This window comes from Capsicum annuum, chromosome 1 (assembly GCF_002878395.1).
Source record: "Capsicum annuum cultivar UCD-10X-F1 chromosome 1, UCD10Xv1.1, whole genome shotgun sequence".
NCBI lineage: Eukaryota > Viridiplantae > Streptophyta > Magnoliopsida > Solanales > Solanaceae > Capsicum > Capsicum annuum.
Window position 1 is genome coordinate 145,461,743 of NC_061111.1, and position 17,024 is coordinate 145,478,766.

The 17,024-nt window shown below is 38.2% G+C and overlaps 1 protein-coding gene across 2 annotated transcripts; it reads left to right on the forward strand.

Moving 5' to 3' along the window:
- The first annotated feature begins 302 nt into the window (after positions 1-302).
- LOC107858503 lies at positions 303-15,851 on the forward strand. 2 transcript variants are annotated; one of them, XM_047397310.1, is made up of 10 exons: positions 303-799; positions 1,452-1,970; positions 2,790-2,964; positions 3,080-3,308; positions 3,884-4,023; positions 4,264-4,766; positions 4,846-5,337; positions 7,535-8,191; positions 14,208-14,729; positions 15,294-15,851. In XM_047397310.1, exons 2-10 carry the CDS (start codon positions 1,701-1,703, stop codon positions 15,537-15,539), a joined length of 3,234 nt encoding a protein of 1,077 aa, XP_047253266.1. In that variant the 5' UTR covers positions 303-799; positions 1,452-1,700; the 3' UTR covers positions 15,540-15,851. The 2 variants fall into 2 exon arrangements, with proteins under 2 accessions (XP_047253266.1, XP_047253268.1); XM_047397312.1 differs by having other exon boundaries at positions 305-440.
- Positions 15,852-17,024: the final 1,173 nt, after the last annotated feature.

Sequence of the window (17,024 nt, forward strand, 5' to 3'; positions counted from 1 at the left end):
TTTTTTAATTTAATATTATTAATTTCTTAATAATAAATAATTTATAATAATTAATTAGGAATAATATAGTAAAATTACGGTTAAAGCAGCTGAAACAAATGTTATAAATATTTATTTTTTAATTAAATATTATTAATTTTAATATATGAATAATTTATAATAATTAATTAGGAATAATATAATAAAAAAATATTATTAATTCTAATATATATAAATAAATTATAATAATTAATTAGGGGTAATATAGTAAATTAGATAATTAGGGTATATAGACTATTATATAGAAAAGAAAAGAAAAAATTATATAGAAAAATGTAAAATCTCTCACACTGTTGATCACCTCCATAACTTCAATAGTTATCCATATTTTGAGAGAGAAAAGGGAGAGGAAAGTTTTTGCTAATTGGGAACCTTTCCTGTTTTCATCCAACCAGTCAAAGGTGACGCTTTTGTTGCATATCCTCGTGAATTTTAATCTGGGTTTTTGGTTTTACCTACTAAGGACCGCTCTTGCTTTTATTTTTGGGAATCTACTGTTGAAGTTTTGCTTTGCGTGTTTTTTTCGGAGGATGGTGATGGCTTCTGATCCAAGTTCTTGTATGTAGCAATCTGTTTGTTCTGATTTGGTGCTTAGAGATTTGACTTTTTGTCTGTATTGCAAAGTTAGACATTCTGAAATGGTGGAGAGTTACTCAGCTTGGCTGAATGTTATCTTACACTTACTGTGGGTTCAACCGGGCACATTGGGGGCAGGGGCGGGGCAGGGCGCCTCATGAAGTATCTCCAGTATCTCCTCAAAGTATATCTATCTACTTTTTATGTTCAAATATCTGTTTTGACTAATTGTATTACGTTTTGGTACATGATTAAGTCATTAAACCCCCAATCTCTCCCACCCGACCATCAATCAGAACATTATAATTTATAGTCTTGTATTTTACTAAAGAGAAGTATTTGTTAATTTATGTATATACGTGGATTTGATCATTTGGACTGATGAGATAGTCATTGAGCATTTATGCTACCATGAGTAAATACATTGTTCAGGTTAGAGTCATTTGGTTTGATCTGAAGTGTAAACTTGATGTTATGATTTAAGAAGAAGAATACTGGTTTAGATGACCTAAAATTATTAGGCCTGAGAAAGATGTACATCATTTATAATTCAGACATTGTTTGTTTGAAAAAAGAAAGGTTGCAAAGTGGCGTCGTATTCTTTTTTTTTTCTGGCATAAAGATCTCTTTTTACTGTGTGTCTCTCTTTCTGTGGTTTTGCTGGTTGATGCAAAATTATTATCTGTCTTAATGCTCTCTCTCTCCCTCACACACACACGTACATTCATGTTTTATTGTAAATAATTATCAGTCTTCTTCTTCAAGATGGTCCTGCTACGTGCCTTATATTCTATGTCGAAGAATTTGGAATTCTTATTGGGTATTTTCTTTGACAGGCTATACCAGAGACTACTTTTGTGGGTATATTCATTCAAGTGGGAGGTGTGGATGGAGATGGCTTTCTAAAAAACACATAGATTTAGCCTGTTGTATGACAAGATTAAGATGTCTTGATCTGATTTAACTTTCAACATTATATTCACTAGCCTATTATTTTGGAAAAAGGTTTTTGCTGTTGTGAGTGGTAGTGACAGTTGCTAACTTTATAAGAGATCCAAAAGATAGAGACTAACTTATATCACCTAATGGAGGAAGTAGTTCTTTTATCATGCCAGAAGCAGCACATTCCTGCTAGGAAATTTTCATTTGGTGGATTCTCCAAAGATCTGTGGGCTGCAGTGCGAGATGGGTCTGTAGCTGATGTTGATTCTTCTTTGGCATTCCTTAAGAAGAACGGAGGAAATATCAATTTTAGGAATGCCTTTGGCCTTACACCTCTTCATATTGCAACCTGGAGAAATCACATCCCAATAGTTAAGAGGCTCCTTGCTGCGGGTGCAGACCCTAATGTTAGGGTATGTTAGTCTTCTGATCCTTTCGGTCCTCTCTATTTTATAATGTTATTTATACATGCATGCTGCCGCCGCCACGTGATAGGGTGCGTACTTACTTACTTTTTTTTTTGCTTTTCCCTTCATTTCTCCCTTTTTGGAAAATCACTGGCATGTTTCTTCGATGTGGTGGACAACATTCTAAAACATCAATGTAATCATGTCATAGTTATTTGATTATATGTTTCTAAGTGTGCTTCTTCTCATATGGCTAATTTGGCAACTCCGTTTACCCTCTTATGGGATTTTGATAAATATATTGGCCGTGGTGTTTTTGTATTTTTTAAGTTTTCACTAAAACATCATATAATGTTGAGTTGCTAACTGTGGAGTGGTATTTGGTATATCTTATCAATCATGTGCATTTGTTGATGTCTGTCTTGGGAATTTGTTCAGGTAAGCTCCTACTAGGGGTAAAAATGAACAAAAAACTGCATTTTCCGTGGCATTGGAAGATCAATGTAACTTGAATGATGTAGGGACTTATTTGAGCGGACAACCAAGTGGCATGGTCCTCAACGTTGTATCAATTTTGTTTTCTTGACATGTTAGAGAGAAAATATATGTCACAATCCAGATAAGGTTCAGAAAATAAAACACGGAAGGGTTCCAGTCGTGCTGTATTTCTTAGCAGTACAGTAGAATGGTTATGGACCTCTGACCTAAAAAGAAATGGTTATCGATTGCCGAAGGTGTCTGTTTTTTCAGTCCAATCTTGTCTGTTTTGAAAGCTTAATGTACAATTGTACATTTGTCTAATGAAGTGTATGTTTAGCTTATCAGGATTGGGAATCGGGATGGAGTAGCCTTCATCGCGCCCTGCATTTTGGTCATCTTGCTGTTGCCAGCATCCTTCTCCAGTCTCGTGCTTCTATCATTCTGGAAGACACCAAATCTAGAACTCCTATTGATTTGTTATCAGGAACTGATTTGCTGGGCATTGAAAAGAATAATTCAGGTAGATGTTGTTATTGTTGTTGTGAAGAAATTTTTATTTCTTTAACTGTCAATAATTTTTTTTGAAGTGGATAGGTTGACTTTCTTTGTCTTTTGCATTTTTTTTATCCTTTTAGCTGCTACGGAGGTTTTCAGCTGGGGCAGTGGTGTGAATTATCAATTAGGGACTGGAAACGCACACCTTCAAAAGTTACCCTGTAAAGTTGATTCTCTCCATGGGTCAGTCATTAAGTTGGTTTCTGCAGCTAAATTTCATAGTGCCGCCGTCACTGCCTGTGGAGAACTCTATACTTGGGGTTTTGGACGAGGTGGCCGTCTCGGGCACCCTGACTTTGATATACATAGGTAACCTGAATAAGAGGAAAGTTTTTGATTGTCATGAATGATCCAGCAATATGTTTTTTTCTGTTTATAGAGAGGAATTTCGTGTATAGCTGTATTTTGTCGTGCAATATCAAGTTATTATTAGGAAGAATTATCATAACATTTGACAGAATAGTACTCCCTGGGTTTCAATTTAAGAGTCTTACTTTCATTTTAGTCAGTTTAAAAAAGAATTTCTCTTTTTATATTTAGCAACTCCTTAAATCCAATATTCTACATGGCATGTTTAATACCACAAGATTCAATGAGCATTTTGGTACATTACATACATCTTTAGTTTAAGATCACAAGATTCAAGTCTCCTTTATTTTCTTGAACACTGCGCTTAGTTAAACTAGTACACTTAAAATTGAAACGAAATGAGTATTTTACTTAAACCCTGTATGTTTTAATGTGATTATTTTGTGTTCTATTGCTCTCTCTGTTCTTCAACCCTGCTACTTAGATTTTCTCATGATAGCAGTATAGGTTGGTTTCTTTCACGGTGTCAAGCTACAAGTGTGTTTGTCAATGTATATTCTTTCTTCTTCTTCCAGTGGCCAAGCAGCTGTAATAACTCCTCGGAAGGTGATCTCCGGTTTAGGGGCACGTCGAGTGAAAGCTGTTGCTGCAGCTAAACATCACACTGTTATTGCAACAGAGGCTGGAGAGGTTTTCACTTGGGGTTCCAACAGAGGTATCCTTTTCTGATATTCACATTGCCATATTTACCAATTCTGTCAGTTATCCCAAGCAGCTAATATTGCTGCCAATGCTTATGTCCTTCATGTTATTAGGTATATCAAGATTTTCATACTTCCTTGTTGGTTGTAATTTAGTGCATAGGAACGGGTATTTGTAACAAGTGTCCTTGCAGTTAATATGGTTTTGGCTTTCATGCCTACTGCATATTGATTCATTTAGTGATGATTCACAGAGGGTCAACTTGGGTATGCTTCTGTAGATACTCAACCTACACCTCGTAGAGTGAGTTCACTGAGATCAAAAGTAGTTGCTCTAGCTGCAGCAAACAAGCACACTGCTGTAGTTTCTGACTTGGGTGAGGTTTTCACTTGGGGATGCAATAAGGAGGGTCAGCTAGGCTATGGAACATCTAACTCGGCGTCTAACTATGCTCCAAGGGTAGTTGAGTATCTGAAGGGAAAGGCCTTTGTTGGAGTTGCTGCAGCTAAGTATCACACAATAGTTCTTGGATCTGATGGAGAGGTTTTCACATGGGGTCACCTGCTTGTTACTCCGAAGAGAGTTGTGATTGGCCGGATCCTGAAAAAGATAGGCACCATTCAGTTGAAGTTCCATCGTAAGGAAAGTCTTCATGTGGTTGCAATAGCTGCTGGTGCTACACATAGTATGGCTCTTACAGAGGATGGCACATTATTGTACTGGGTGTCATCTGATCCTGATCTGCATTGTCAACAGGTTTTAGCTGCTGTCTATGTTGTGTGTAGTGTTTGTATCGCTGCGTGAATAATGCCTAACATATCTTAATTATTTGTAGTTCTATTCACTATGTGGTACAAATGTAGTGTGCATCTCTGCTGGGAAATATTGGATAGCTGCTGTTACTGTGGCAGGTGATGTGTATGTGTGGGATGGGAAGAAAGGAAAGGAGAAACCACTTATTTTAACTCGGCTACATGGGGTTAAAAAGGCGACGTCAGTTTCCGTTGGGGAGACCCATTTGTTGATCATTACTTCTCTATATCATCCTGTTTACCCACCTAATATGTCGAAGGATCATTCTATGCCCAAGCAGAAGATGAAAAGTGATCCAGATGAACTCAATGAGGGTTTTGTGTTTGATGAGGTTGAGTCAGAGGAAGTTCTCTTTATCTCAGAAAAAGACAATGTCAAAAACCATAATGCACCTACCTTAAAGAGCCTTTGTGAGATGGCGACTGCAGAGCATTTGTTGGAGCCACGGAATGCTATGCAACTGCTGGAAATTTCGGATTCAATTGGGGCTGAAGATCTAAGGAAACACTGCGAGGTATTTTCTTATTGACTCCCTCTGTGTGCGTCATCTTTGATCTTTTGTTAAAGAGAGATTATGATGTAGTAATATGGTTCAGGAATTATTAAGTTAGAAAGTTTATGTCAGGGGGCTCATCATCTCTCCAAAGGGAGAAACACGTAGTGGCAGTACTTATGTTTTGCACCTTAAGGAGATTCTCCAGTTGGATACCGTGCAAAGCCTTCCATTTTGGCGGGTTGAAAGCGCCATAAAGGACCAAAATCTATTTCTTGAAAGTGTAAATTCTTCCTTTTTTCCTCGAGGCTGAACTTCACCACACTACCCTACACTTTGACACAAGAGAAGAGTACCGGATAGAGTAGATATCAATTATAATAGTAGCAAGTTCTAAAATCTCGCGACCTTTTTGTACCCAAGGGTAATGTGTATGGCCTAGTGGTCAATGAAGTGGGTTGAGAACCTGTCTCAGGTGCAAATACCTGCAGAGACAAAAAGACACTAGGTGATTTTTCTCATCCGCCGTAGCCTTGGTGGATAGTGTTACCTCATAGAAACACTCATATCTCTTGCTGGTGGGAGGTGACAGGTATCCCGTGGATTTAGTCGGGGTGCGCGAAAGCTGGCTCGGACACCAAGGTTAATAAAAAAAATCGTGACTGTTTTCTGTAGTTCTATTTGCTAAAAGATTCAGGGTTAGGCGCTTGTTCTCCAATATAATTTATTAAGATTAAACAAAATGTGATTATCAGTCTGCCTCTTGCTTCTAAAAGTTCTTTTTTCTTCTTTTCGCTTCTCTTTGGCGGCTGCTAGAGCCATGTTGGTAGAGTATTGGTTCTCTGCCCTTTCTGGAACAATAGTCCATGTTAACAAACAAAACTGCTTGAAAGCCTACATGTTTTAAGAGTCATTCCTGGTTAAAGATTTGTTCACTGGGAGACAGATTTGTCAAAGTCACCTGACTCAAAAAAGAGATTGTGGGTAGGGGTGGCAAAATGGTTAATTTATATGGGCATCCATTCAAATTAACCCATCTTAAATGGGTTGGGTACGATGGATTAAATATGAATAGAACTCATATTACTCATTTAAAAATGGGTAGGAAAATGGATGTCGGGTAGGGAGTGGTGGTAATTAAAGAAAAGTAACATTTTTCGGGGTGGGGTGAAGTAGTTAAATTTTTTTTTTCTTAAAAACAAATTAAAAAAAATGCATTTTTTTGAGGGATTGAGTGGGGGTGAGGGGCGATAAAAAAATTGTGGGTGGGAGGTTGGTAATAAAAAAATTTAGATTCTTTTTATAAAACAAATTAAAAAAATTATTTTTTTTTGGGGGGGGGGGGTGGGGTGGGCTGGTAGGAGTTTGGGGGGCCATGTTAGGGTGTCACATGAGAAAACAATTATTTTTTTTTTTAAAAAACAAATTTAATTTTTTTTTGTGTGTGTGGAGGTGGGGGTGGGGGGGGGGGGGTGGGGGGGGGGGGGTAAGACAATTTGGTTTTGAAGCTTTTAATAGGATCCCTACTAGAATATGTGTATCCATATTTTCCCATATTATCCATTGAGTAAACTCATATTTATCCATTACAAATATAGGTCGAGTCAGGTATTTTACCCATTTTCAATTGACTCATATTCGACCCGATCCGTTCGTTTGTCACCACTAATTGTGGGTAGTGAAGTGGAGGGAAGTCCAAAATAAAAGTTGTATCAGATCTGCTTACCATCCTATTTTCTTCCAATGAGCAGTCACTTAGTTGGAAAGGCTTCTTTTGAAATAAAATGTGGACAGGCTTTAAAAAAAAAAAAATGTTAACCTGTTGTCTTATCAACTTTTTGTTCAGATTGTTTTTGGTTTTGAGGCCCAGCCCGCTTTTAATTGCTATGCGTTTGAGGCCCAGCCCTCTTTTAATTGCTATGCACTTGACTTCAAATTTGTTGGTGGATTGTAATTGGCTGTAAAACATGATATAAATACAAATGAAGTGGTAGATTTCTTTATTGACTCTGTATTCTTTACAATTGCTCTTTAGATTCCGGAGTCTTTGCTTAACCTTTTAATTCTTTTTCTTTTAATTTTACAATCTTACATGCATTAGTGTGCCAAGATCTGTAATTTGCTGGCCTGTTAGTAGGTTACAGGTGCTTCCTATATTACTTATTATTAAAGACTCTGTGGACAGCTCTTACAGAAGGTATGTGGTTTTTTTTTGCAGGATATTGCAATCCGCAATCTTGATTATATATTCACAGTCTCAGGCCATGCAGTTGCAAATACTTCACTTGATGTATTGGTTATGCTTGAGAAAGCATGGGATATGAAGTCATCTGAACCCTGGAGTTATCGCCGGCTTCCAACTCCTACTGCCCCCTTCCCTGCCATTGTAGACAGTGAAGAAGATAATGATGATATTGAGTCACTTAGAACGCGTGATAACTGTACAAGCAGGCCAATGTTGAGACAAGCAAGAGACCAGATATTTGATAACTTCCCACAGTCTGATGAAATGAAAGAAGGGGTTCTGAAACAGGTACGATCTTTCCGGAAGAAGTTGCAGCAGATTGAGATGCTTGAAGTGAAGCGCTTCAAGGGGCAGACTCTTGACGACCAGCAAATTGCTAAGCTTCAGACAAGGTCTGCATTGGAGAAGTCACTTGCTGAGCTTGGTGTCCCTGTAGGAACGCTCCAATCAACGGTATCGTCGTCTGTTCTTGCTGATGGAAAAGGGAGTAACAAAGTGCACGTACCTAAGAAGCAAAGGAGAAAGAGCAAACAAAAGGCAGCACCAGTGGAGGTAGTGTCTGCTCAATCTGAGAGTGCTGAACCCAGCCCCAGAAAAGGTGCCTTGATTGTTCCTGAAGTCCAGTATGAGGTGAGGTTTTATACTTTTGTATTTGTTCAATCCCTTCTGTGATTGTGATTGGAAGACAGTAATCTATGCTCCGTGTCCACTTGAACCAAGTTAAAGTTTCATCTATTTTGTAAGGTTCTTCATTTGAAGATGTTGAAGGGTATTAATCTGATGAAGATGAAAAGTGGGAACTATCTTTTCATTGCCTAAGATAACCAGGTTATAGTGTCAGATTATTTGTTAGCGGTTACAGCTGCGCCTGGTTTGCTGCAGTATTTTATGCATTACATTTTATATTGGGCATAATACATAAACGTACCCTTTAACTTGGCTTCAACTGGCATTTATGTCCTCCAACTTTGGATGTGCACAAGTAGGCACTTAAAACTTGTATAAAGTTGAACAAATAGAATCATGCGTCCTATGTGGCACCTTATGTGGCAATACTGGGTCTTACGTGACGTTCTACATGTATTATCAATTATGCCACGTAAGACGAACATGTCTTGTTCAACTTTATACAAGTTTAAGTGCTTACTTGTGCGCATCCAAAGTTGGAGGCTATAGAGGCAAGTTGGCGCAAGTTAAAGGGCACGTTTATGCATTATGCCTTTATATTGAGAACCTGCTATTTAACTACTTTTAAATTCTAGTAATAACTGAATCTTGTTATTTGACTTAAAAATGTATCACCACTAGTTTGAGGAGGTATTATTATGAGATTTGTGGTCTCTAACAAGTCATTTCAGCAAAACCCCTATAATCTTTATGCATCGAAGCTGCTTTGATTAGATCGTTGAATTTTTGTACTCTGATTTACTTCTTGATTTTGAAGTCTTGATACACGAACTAACTACGGAATTGAAAACTACAACTAAGATAAGAATACGAAGATGAAGATAGAATGGAGAGGTAGTAAGATAGACACAATGAAAGAAATTGAAAGCAAATAAAGGGTATATCAAACCCTAAAGCCCTCAATCAATATACCTAACAAAGCACCTTAATCGTATGTAGACCTCAAGGGAATCGATTCCCAAGCAACCCATGTTTCTAAACAAAGTATCGACACAAGCTAATCCAATCTTGCCTCACACTCTCAATAGAGTTTACATTCATAATTCTTCAAAAGCTACCTACTAAATGAAATAGAAATCCTATTTATAATCTAGACTAAGTTATTACATCATATGGGCCCAAAAGTGACCCATTTAGGAAAGACAAACACATAGAAGCCCATTGGGCACATCCTTGAGCATATGGGGCATACATGGGGCGCATCCCAAGGGTGTAGTGGGCTGTTTTGACTGCTCTAGCGGATCTAGAGCGGGTTGGGCGCATCTCCAAAGCGGATGGGGCGCATGTCCTCTTTCGGGGGCTTTCTAGCCCCGTTCCTTAGCCTCTCTAACGTCCCTTGAGCCTCCTTGATCATCATAATCATCCAATAGATGCCTTTTGATAGCCATCAAGAAGTCATCAAGTGTCTCTTAACCCGTAAGCATCCTCTCTAGCAATCTGGAGGCCATTTGGATTTATCATCCTCTCCTTCTTGAAGAAGATTCGTCCTCGAATCTACAACCTTAAAACACAAGAGAAGAAAACACAAACAATATTTCCTCAAGGCACGAGGGTTGGCACATGGGTTAAAATCAAAACATCTATGCCAAGGAGACCCCATTTCATATATAACCAAACATCCTTCAAGATAATAGAAGAGAAGTCAACATTTAAAGTGCAAAGGTATTGGCTATGATAAGCATCAATAAATTCTCCTAAGTTAATTCCATTAACGATGTTACCAAACAAATCATCACATGTTGGAACAACTAAGGGTAGAATCAAAGCGAAGAAAATGGAATGACAAGAGTTATGATTACTTTAAGGTGCTACCAAGAACAAGATCATATGAAGGTAAGAACAAACAACTTAAGAACCCCACATCCCTTTCACTCGAACAACCTTCCAAGAAAGAGCCACCATTTTATGCATATTCAAGTCATTCCAAGAGACATCAACACCATCTAGGTAGGGTTTTAAGTCAAATATCTTTATAACATTATCTACTCTAGGGTAAATGTCATCATGATTTCAAGGGAAACTAGAAATAAGAGGGGTAGGTACATACCTCTGGAGCAAAGACTTGAGCTTACTCTCTTGCCTTCTAAACTTGCACCATGTGAACTTATTCTCTTATGCTAGTGCCAAATTTAGTGAATAACAAGGGCTTGGGTTTGTCACTAAGCTCTCTTTCTTATCCCAAAACTCCTCATCTTCTCCATTCATATCCCTCCTCATCATCCTCATCATGAGGTTAAGATTCAAGACCTCTCCTTTTTCGGGCCAAACATCTTCATTGGGAACTTTCATAATCAATCCACAAGGTACACTAAATCCTCTTCGACTTCCGCTAATTCCCCTTCACTTCTAAGGTCATTATCCTCTTGAGGGATTTCCTCACCACCATCATTTTTGGTCACCTTATCCCTAACAAAGTAAGGATCACCCTCCACCAATACTATGTTCCTTCGGTTGGGACATTCACTAGCCTTATGATCCCAACCAAGTAATACCTTTAGAATTAGGATTAGAAGAATTACCTTCATTCCTTGGTGGATACCTTTGGATTGCCTTCTCAACGGGCTTCTTCTCTAAGGACTTGTCGAAATCTTTGTGCTTGTTCCATCCGGAGGAAGTAGAAGAATTGTAACCTTTATTAAGGACTTCTTGGCATTGTTGTTCCTTTCAACCTCAATGGCCGCTTCAACAAGATCTTCTAATCGGTCAAACTTATGGACAACTAGTTGAGAAACAACTTCATAATCTAAACCACCTTTTAACCGAGCAATACAATGATTTGGGGGTTCGACAATCTCAAGACGAAGGATCAAGTTTTGAAACTCCTCATAATAGTCTTCCACACCTCTACCTCCTTGTCTCAAATTGTAGAGCCTTGTTAATTGTTCTTGCTTGAACCTTTTTGTAACATTCCTCTTTCTCATGAGTTCCTTTAATTCATCCCAATTCGGAAGGTCGGGATTACCATTTCTTTCTCTTTGCACCCTTTTTGTCTCCCACCAAGTAGAAGCATACCCTTCAAGTTGAGCAATTGCGTGGGTGGCTTTCTTGTGTCCGGTTAACTCATTGAGTTGGAAAATCTTATTGCATTGTATTTCTCAATCAAGGTAGATAGGTAGATAGATGGAGCACTAGTTCCTTTAAAGGTAGGAAAGTGATCTTGATTTGAGTTAAGACCCGTATCTCGGCCCATATTACCTCCTTGATCCCATTGATGATCTTCTTCAACTTGGGGACGGTTTCCCAAGTTTCCTTTTCCATGTGGAACCGGACCAAATCTTTCTCCTCATCCTCTATGTCCTCCCCCGTGAGCTCCTCTTCTAGTTCGTACAAATTCTGCAAAGAGAGCCACTTCATCCAACTCGTCACCTCTTCCATAAGGTTCTCTCTTCCTTCATCCTCAATTTGTATTGTTTGATTGTGGTTAGCCGGGATTTGAGGTGGGTGGTTTTGGTTATGTGGGGTTTTAGGTAGTTCTTGGGGTATTTGGAAGTGGGTTCCCAGTTTCTAAAGCTTCTTAATGGGCTTGATTGAATTGGGGTTGTAGTGCACGAAGGCGATTTTGGTTATTTGGGTAATTAGCAAGTTTGGATGATGGGTTCATGTACTTGTCTAGGTGGATTGAGCATTTGGTGAAGTGTTTTCGGAGTTATAGTAGTGGAGGTGTTGAGAGCATGTCCACTAGAGGAGGCATGGTAGTTTTGAGGAGTTGAGTGGGAGGAGTCTAGACGAACTTCCAAAGTGTCCACCCTCCTTGAGAGAGAACTCTTCATGTTACCCATCCGACCATCCATATTAGTCACACTCCTTTCAAGAAATCCTAATCGGCTATCCATAGCATTAACATCTTGTTTCACACTCAATATAGCCGCCATTATAGCTTCCAAATTTATCCCTCCCGAAGCACTTGGATTATCTTCTTTTGATGCCATTGTACCTAACAAAAGAAATGCTAAAACAAAACAAAAACAACAAACAAGTTAAAGGTTAGGAAATCAACCTCATAAGCTCTCAAAATTCACACCTTTGTTTGTCACTCAATTGGTGTCGCAAGTTTTGATAGCTCGTTTGTACTCCAATGAGATTGCTTGGTACCGATTGTGGCTTTAGGTCGGAATAGATCCTTGTTTGAAACGACTCAAAGAAAAAAATATGTATGGACTTGAGTCAAGAACTAACAACGAATTCAAAAGAGAAAAGCTTGAAAGAAAAGTAGGACGACGAAAGAAAGGACTCAAGAACTAATCAATCAACTTAGTAGATGAATTACTAGTTGATGAGTAGTTTAAGAATCAAAGAAGAGATTTAAGAATCAAGAACTTGAAACTAAGAATCGAACCTCGAGTAATGGAGTTTTTAATGTGTTGAGATGTGTTTTAGAAGTTGAATTGATGTTGGAGGAGTGTTGAAATGTGTTTGGGGCTGCCTTGCGTTGAATTAGAGTGATCTGTGTTTTTTCTTTTTGGGGGTGGGGGTGGGGGTGGGGGGCTGCGTTGGGGCTGCTGCAGCAGGTGGGGAGTAGCTTAGAGCCTTGGCTACTGCCTTGTGATGCGTTTGGGGTGTGGCCACAACTTGGGCGCACCTCAAGCACAAGTTGTCCGCCCCTTGGTCCTTGAATGGCCAAAAATGCCCTTCAAATGGTCCCTCCTTTGTACTCTCTTGTGGAATATCCTTAGGATCTTCTTAGATGCCTTTGTACAAACACCTTTTCACCACTTTTCTTCCCTATTTTTGAATCAAACACCACATTTTAATAAGAATTCAAGATGAAGATTTGAATCTTCCTCAAGAACACCAAAACTTCAAAAACCTTTAACTCTTGAACCGATGATCGGAATGCGATGAAATTTTGACCCAAGGCTCTTTTCAACCTTATAAACATATTCCACACGTCATTTTGTCCAAATTCACAACCAATTTTTCCAGATTTTTGTTTCTCGTTCTCATTCTTCAAGTTCAAGCTCTTAACAATGATAACTCACTCAATTGAACTCCAATTAAGCTCAAATTTGAACCCTAGACTCCTATAGTGTTACAGAACACAAATCTAACACTAGAAACACAAGAAAAAACACAATCAAAAACTCAAATTTTGACGTAGGGCTAAAAACGTGAAAAAGTATTTTTTTGGGATTTTCAATTCTGACACTTCTATCTTTTGTGGATTTTCAAGATAACAAACCCAAGATTGACTTTGTAGGAACGAATCAAGCTCGGCTCTGATATCAAATGATACACGAACTAACTATTGAATCTAAAACTACAACTAAGATACGAAGACGAAGATGAAGATAAAATGAAAAGGTAGTAAGATAGACACAGTGAAAGAAATTGGAAGCAAATAAAGGGTATATCAAACCCTAAACCCTCAATCAATATACCCAACAAAGCACCTAAATCGTACGTGGACATCGAGAGAATCGATTCCAAGCAACCCACGTTTCTAAAAAAAGTATCAACACAAGCTAATCCAAGCTTGCCTCATACTCTCAATAGAGTTTACATTCATAATTCATCAAAAGCTACCGCCTACTAAATGAAAGAGAAGTCCTATTTATAATCTAGGCTAAGTTATTACATCATATGGGCCCAAAAGTGACCCATTTAGGAAAGAAAAACATATAGAAGCCCATTAGGCAGATGCTTGAGCATATAGGGCGCATGTGGGACGCATCCCAAGGGTGTAGTGGGCTGTTTTGACCCGCTCTAGCGGATCTAGAGCGGGTTGGGCGCATCTCCAAAGCGGATGGAGGGCATGTCCTCTTTCGGAGGCTTTCTAGCTCCGTTTTGCCTTCCCTTGGCCTCTCTAACGTCCCTTGAGCCTCTTTGATCATCATAATCATCCAATGGACGCCTTTTGATAGCCATCAAAAAGTAGTGTCTGTTGACCTGTAAGCATCCTCTGTAGCAATCCGGAAGTCATTTGTATTATCACGTCTTAATATTTTTCTTCCAATTGTAGGATGACTACAAAGGTTTGGAAGGAGCTGCTGGCAATCTAGATGCAAAAGATTCTCCCTTTGTCATCCAGAGACACCTTGGAAGCACATGTAATAGTAACCGTTCATCAGCTGTAGCATCAAAAAAGAAGAATAGAAAAGGTGGACTCTCCATGTTTCTAAGTGGTGCTCTTGATGATGATGTTTCTAAAGTTGTAATTCCGCCACCATTTGTGCAAACAAGTGAAGGCCCTGCTTGGGGTGGTGCTAAGGTTGCGAAATGCTCTGCATCTCTTCGAGAAATACAGGATGAGCAGAGCAAGGTAATAGACATGAAGCCCTTAAAACTCAGAGACCCAGTAGAAGATCCCTCTGGTGACAGTAGTGGTGGTAAATTACGGTTGAGTGCTTTTATACAATCCAGCCCAATTCCCATGTCGCAAGCAGCATCTGTCTCTGATGTGGAAAAGAACACCCCTCCTTGGGCTGCCTCCGGAACACCTCCTTGCTTACATCCCTCTCTCAGGGACATCCAACTGCAGCAGGTTGGTTATTCGCTACCCTCCCTTGTCTCCCTGTGCCGAAGGCAGAATGTGCACAAGTTTACAGAAAGAAATATTGGACATCTGAACATCCATGTTGCATAGTACTATATGTTTATGTATGTTGTATTGCAGTTATCTTGCATGCCTGGTCTATACTGCTGTTTGTTTGTTTACCTATACAGTTAACATAGGCCCTTTAGTCTAGAGTAACTATTTTGTCTGTGATAAAAGGCAATTGGAATTTGCGCGTTTTCCTAATAGGATTGAAATCCTTGTCCCAGATAGTGTTTCTTCATCTCTAAATACATTCCACTTCACCTTTTACATTTAATCTCTTGATGTTCTCTTTTGTATTTTGCTTAGAAAGTTGTTTCCAGTTTCACTTGATTTGAGGTTTAGAAAAGTAAACTATTGAAGGATATCATTGGAATATGTAAGCGCTGCAGGTTTCTAACTAATTTTGATTTGTTGGTCAGTTTATAACTGCATTTGAATTCAGAATCCCTAATCCATACATATCTTTAGTTCATGACAAGATTATATCTGTCTAATCTTTTTCTGTAGGGAAAGCAACCATTGGCTCTCTCTCATAGTCCAAAGACGAGAACCACTGGCTTCTCTGTGATGACTGGTCAAGGCTCAGCATCAGAATCTAGTTGTCCGAGTCGCTGGTTCAGACCAGAAACTGAGACACCTTTATCTATGCGTTCAATACAGATAGAGGAAAGGGCTATCAAAGACCTAAAACGGTTTTATAGCAATGTTAGAGTAGTTAAAAATCCTAAGAATGCCAATAACTTTTTGGCATAAGAATGCCAGTAACTTTTTGGCATAAGAATGCCAAGTAAAAGGCTTAATCAGAAAAATGTTTTAGGAGTGCCAAGACAATTTGACGAACGTCTTTAACTCCTATTCTGCTCCTTCTGTTCTGCTGGGCTAAAGATTGTTGTCCATAAATAGGTTTACATTAGGTTTGTTGTTGCATCACTTCTTTTGGGTGATCTCCCAAATAATCCGAATTCTCAACTATAGCTGATTTTAGTTGGCTGGTGTTCTTTTCACTCCATTTTAAAATAAGGAGCCAACAAAGAGCAGATGTAACATGTTATGTACTTTTGTCCATGTCTTATCTTTGAAAATTTGGTTAATAGCCCTCTTCAAGTATTCAATTAGCAACTAAAAATTACACAAATACACAACTTATGTTTTCAATATTATAAAAAATCTCAACTCCCTAAACATATTACAAAAATTCCAATATATACGCAGAATGTTAAGTATATGTTGGCTATGTTATGTATATTAATAGGGAGAGAGAGTAAAGTAATTAAAAAAGTGGGAGAGTGTAATTACATCCAAAAAGATAGTATTTATGTTATTTATACAAATAAAAATAACTATAATAAAGAATTGAACTATATTAACATATTAAAAACTATGGGAGCTACTTACAAATATACTTGAAACATAAAATCCTAACCCAATTTTTCAAATTCAATTTACTTTTTTCCCTCCAACTTTCTTCTCCTTCCTAGTCCGTTCTTATTGAAAGCTTATCGATTCTTCAACTTTTTTCATTTTGAAGCTAATATTTTATTTCTAAATGTTCTGTTTCCTCCTAAATTGTAAGTTTTTTCGGACCTTTTTTACTTTTAGTACCATTTTTTTCTAAAGAAAACAATGTGTATATATATGTGATCGATTGGATAAAAAAGATCGATGATTAATTTGTCGGACTAATTACTATAATCTGTTGAATCGATAATCGATCTGTTGGATCGACAATCGATCTGTTGGATCGACAATCGATCTGTCCATGTATCGGTTGGATTGACAATCGATTTCTCCATATATTGTTCGGATCGATAATCAATCTGTCCATGCATAGGTCAGATCGATAATAGATCTGTCCATTGTAAATCAGGTTTTGAATTAATATGTAAATTTTTTAAAAGATTTTGGTGGGAGAAGTTTTGTTTAAATTCTATAAGTTGGTGATTTGTGAACTAATTTGTAACTTTTAAATTTTAATATTCAAAAGTGAGTCATTTCCCTAAAGAAAACTTGTAGTCTATTTAATTAAAGGTAAAATGACCTTCTGGACTCCTGTACTATGTCGGTTTTGTAAGTTGGACACTTCTACTAACATGTTTGTCATTTGGACCCTGAACCCACTAAAAAGCAACATTTTAAACCCTTTTTTGGTGAGTGTAACACACTCTCCCCCACGTCAGCTGCCACGTCAACTACCACGTCTGCCACGCCTGACACATCTGCCACGCCATTTAAAAAAAA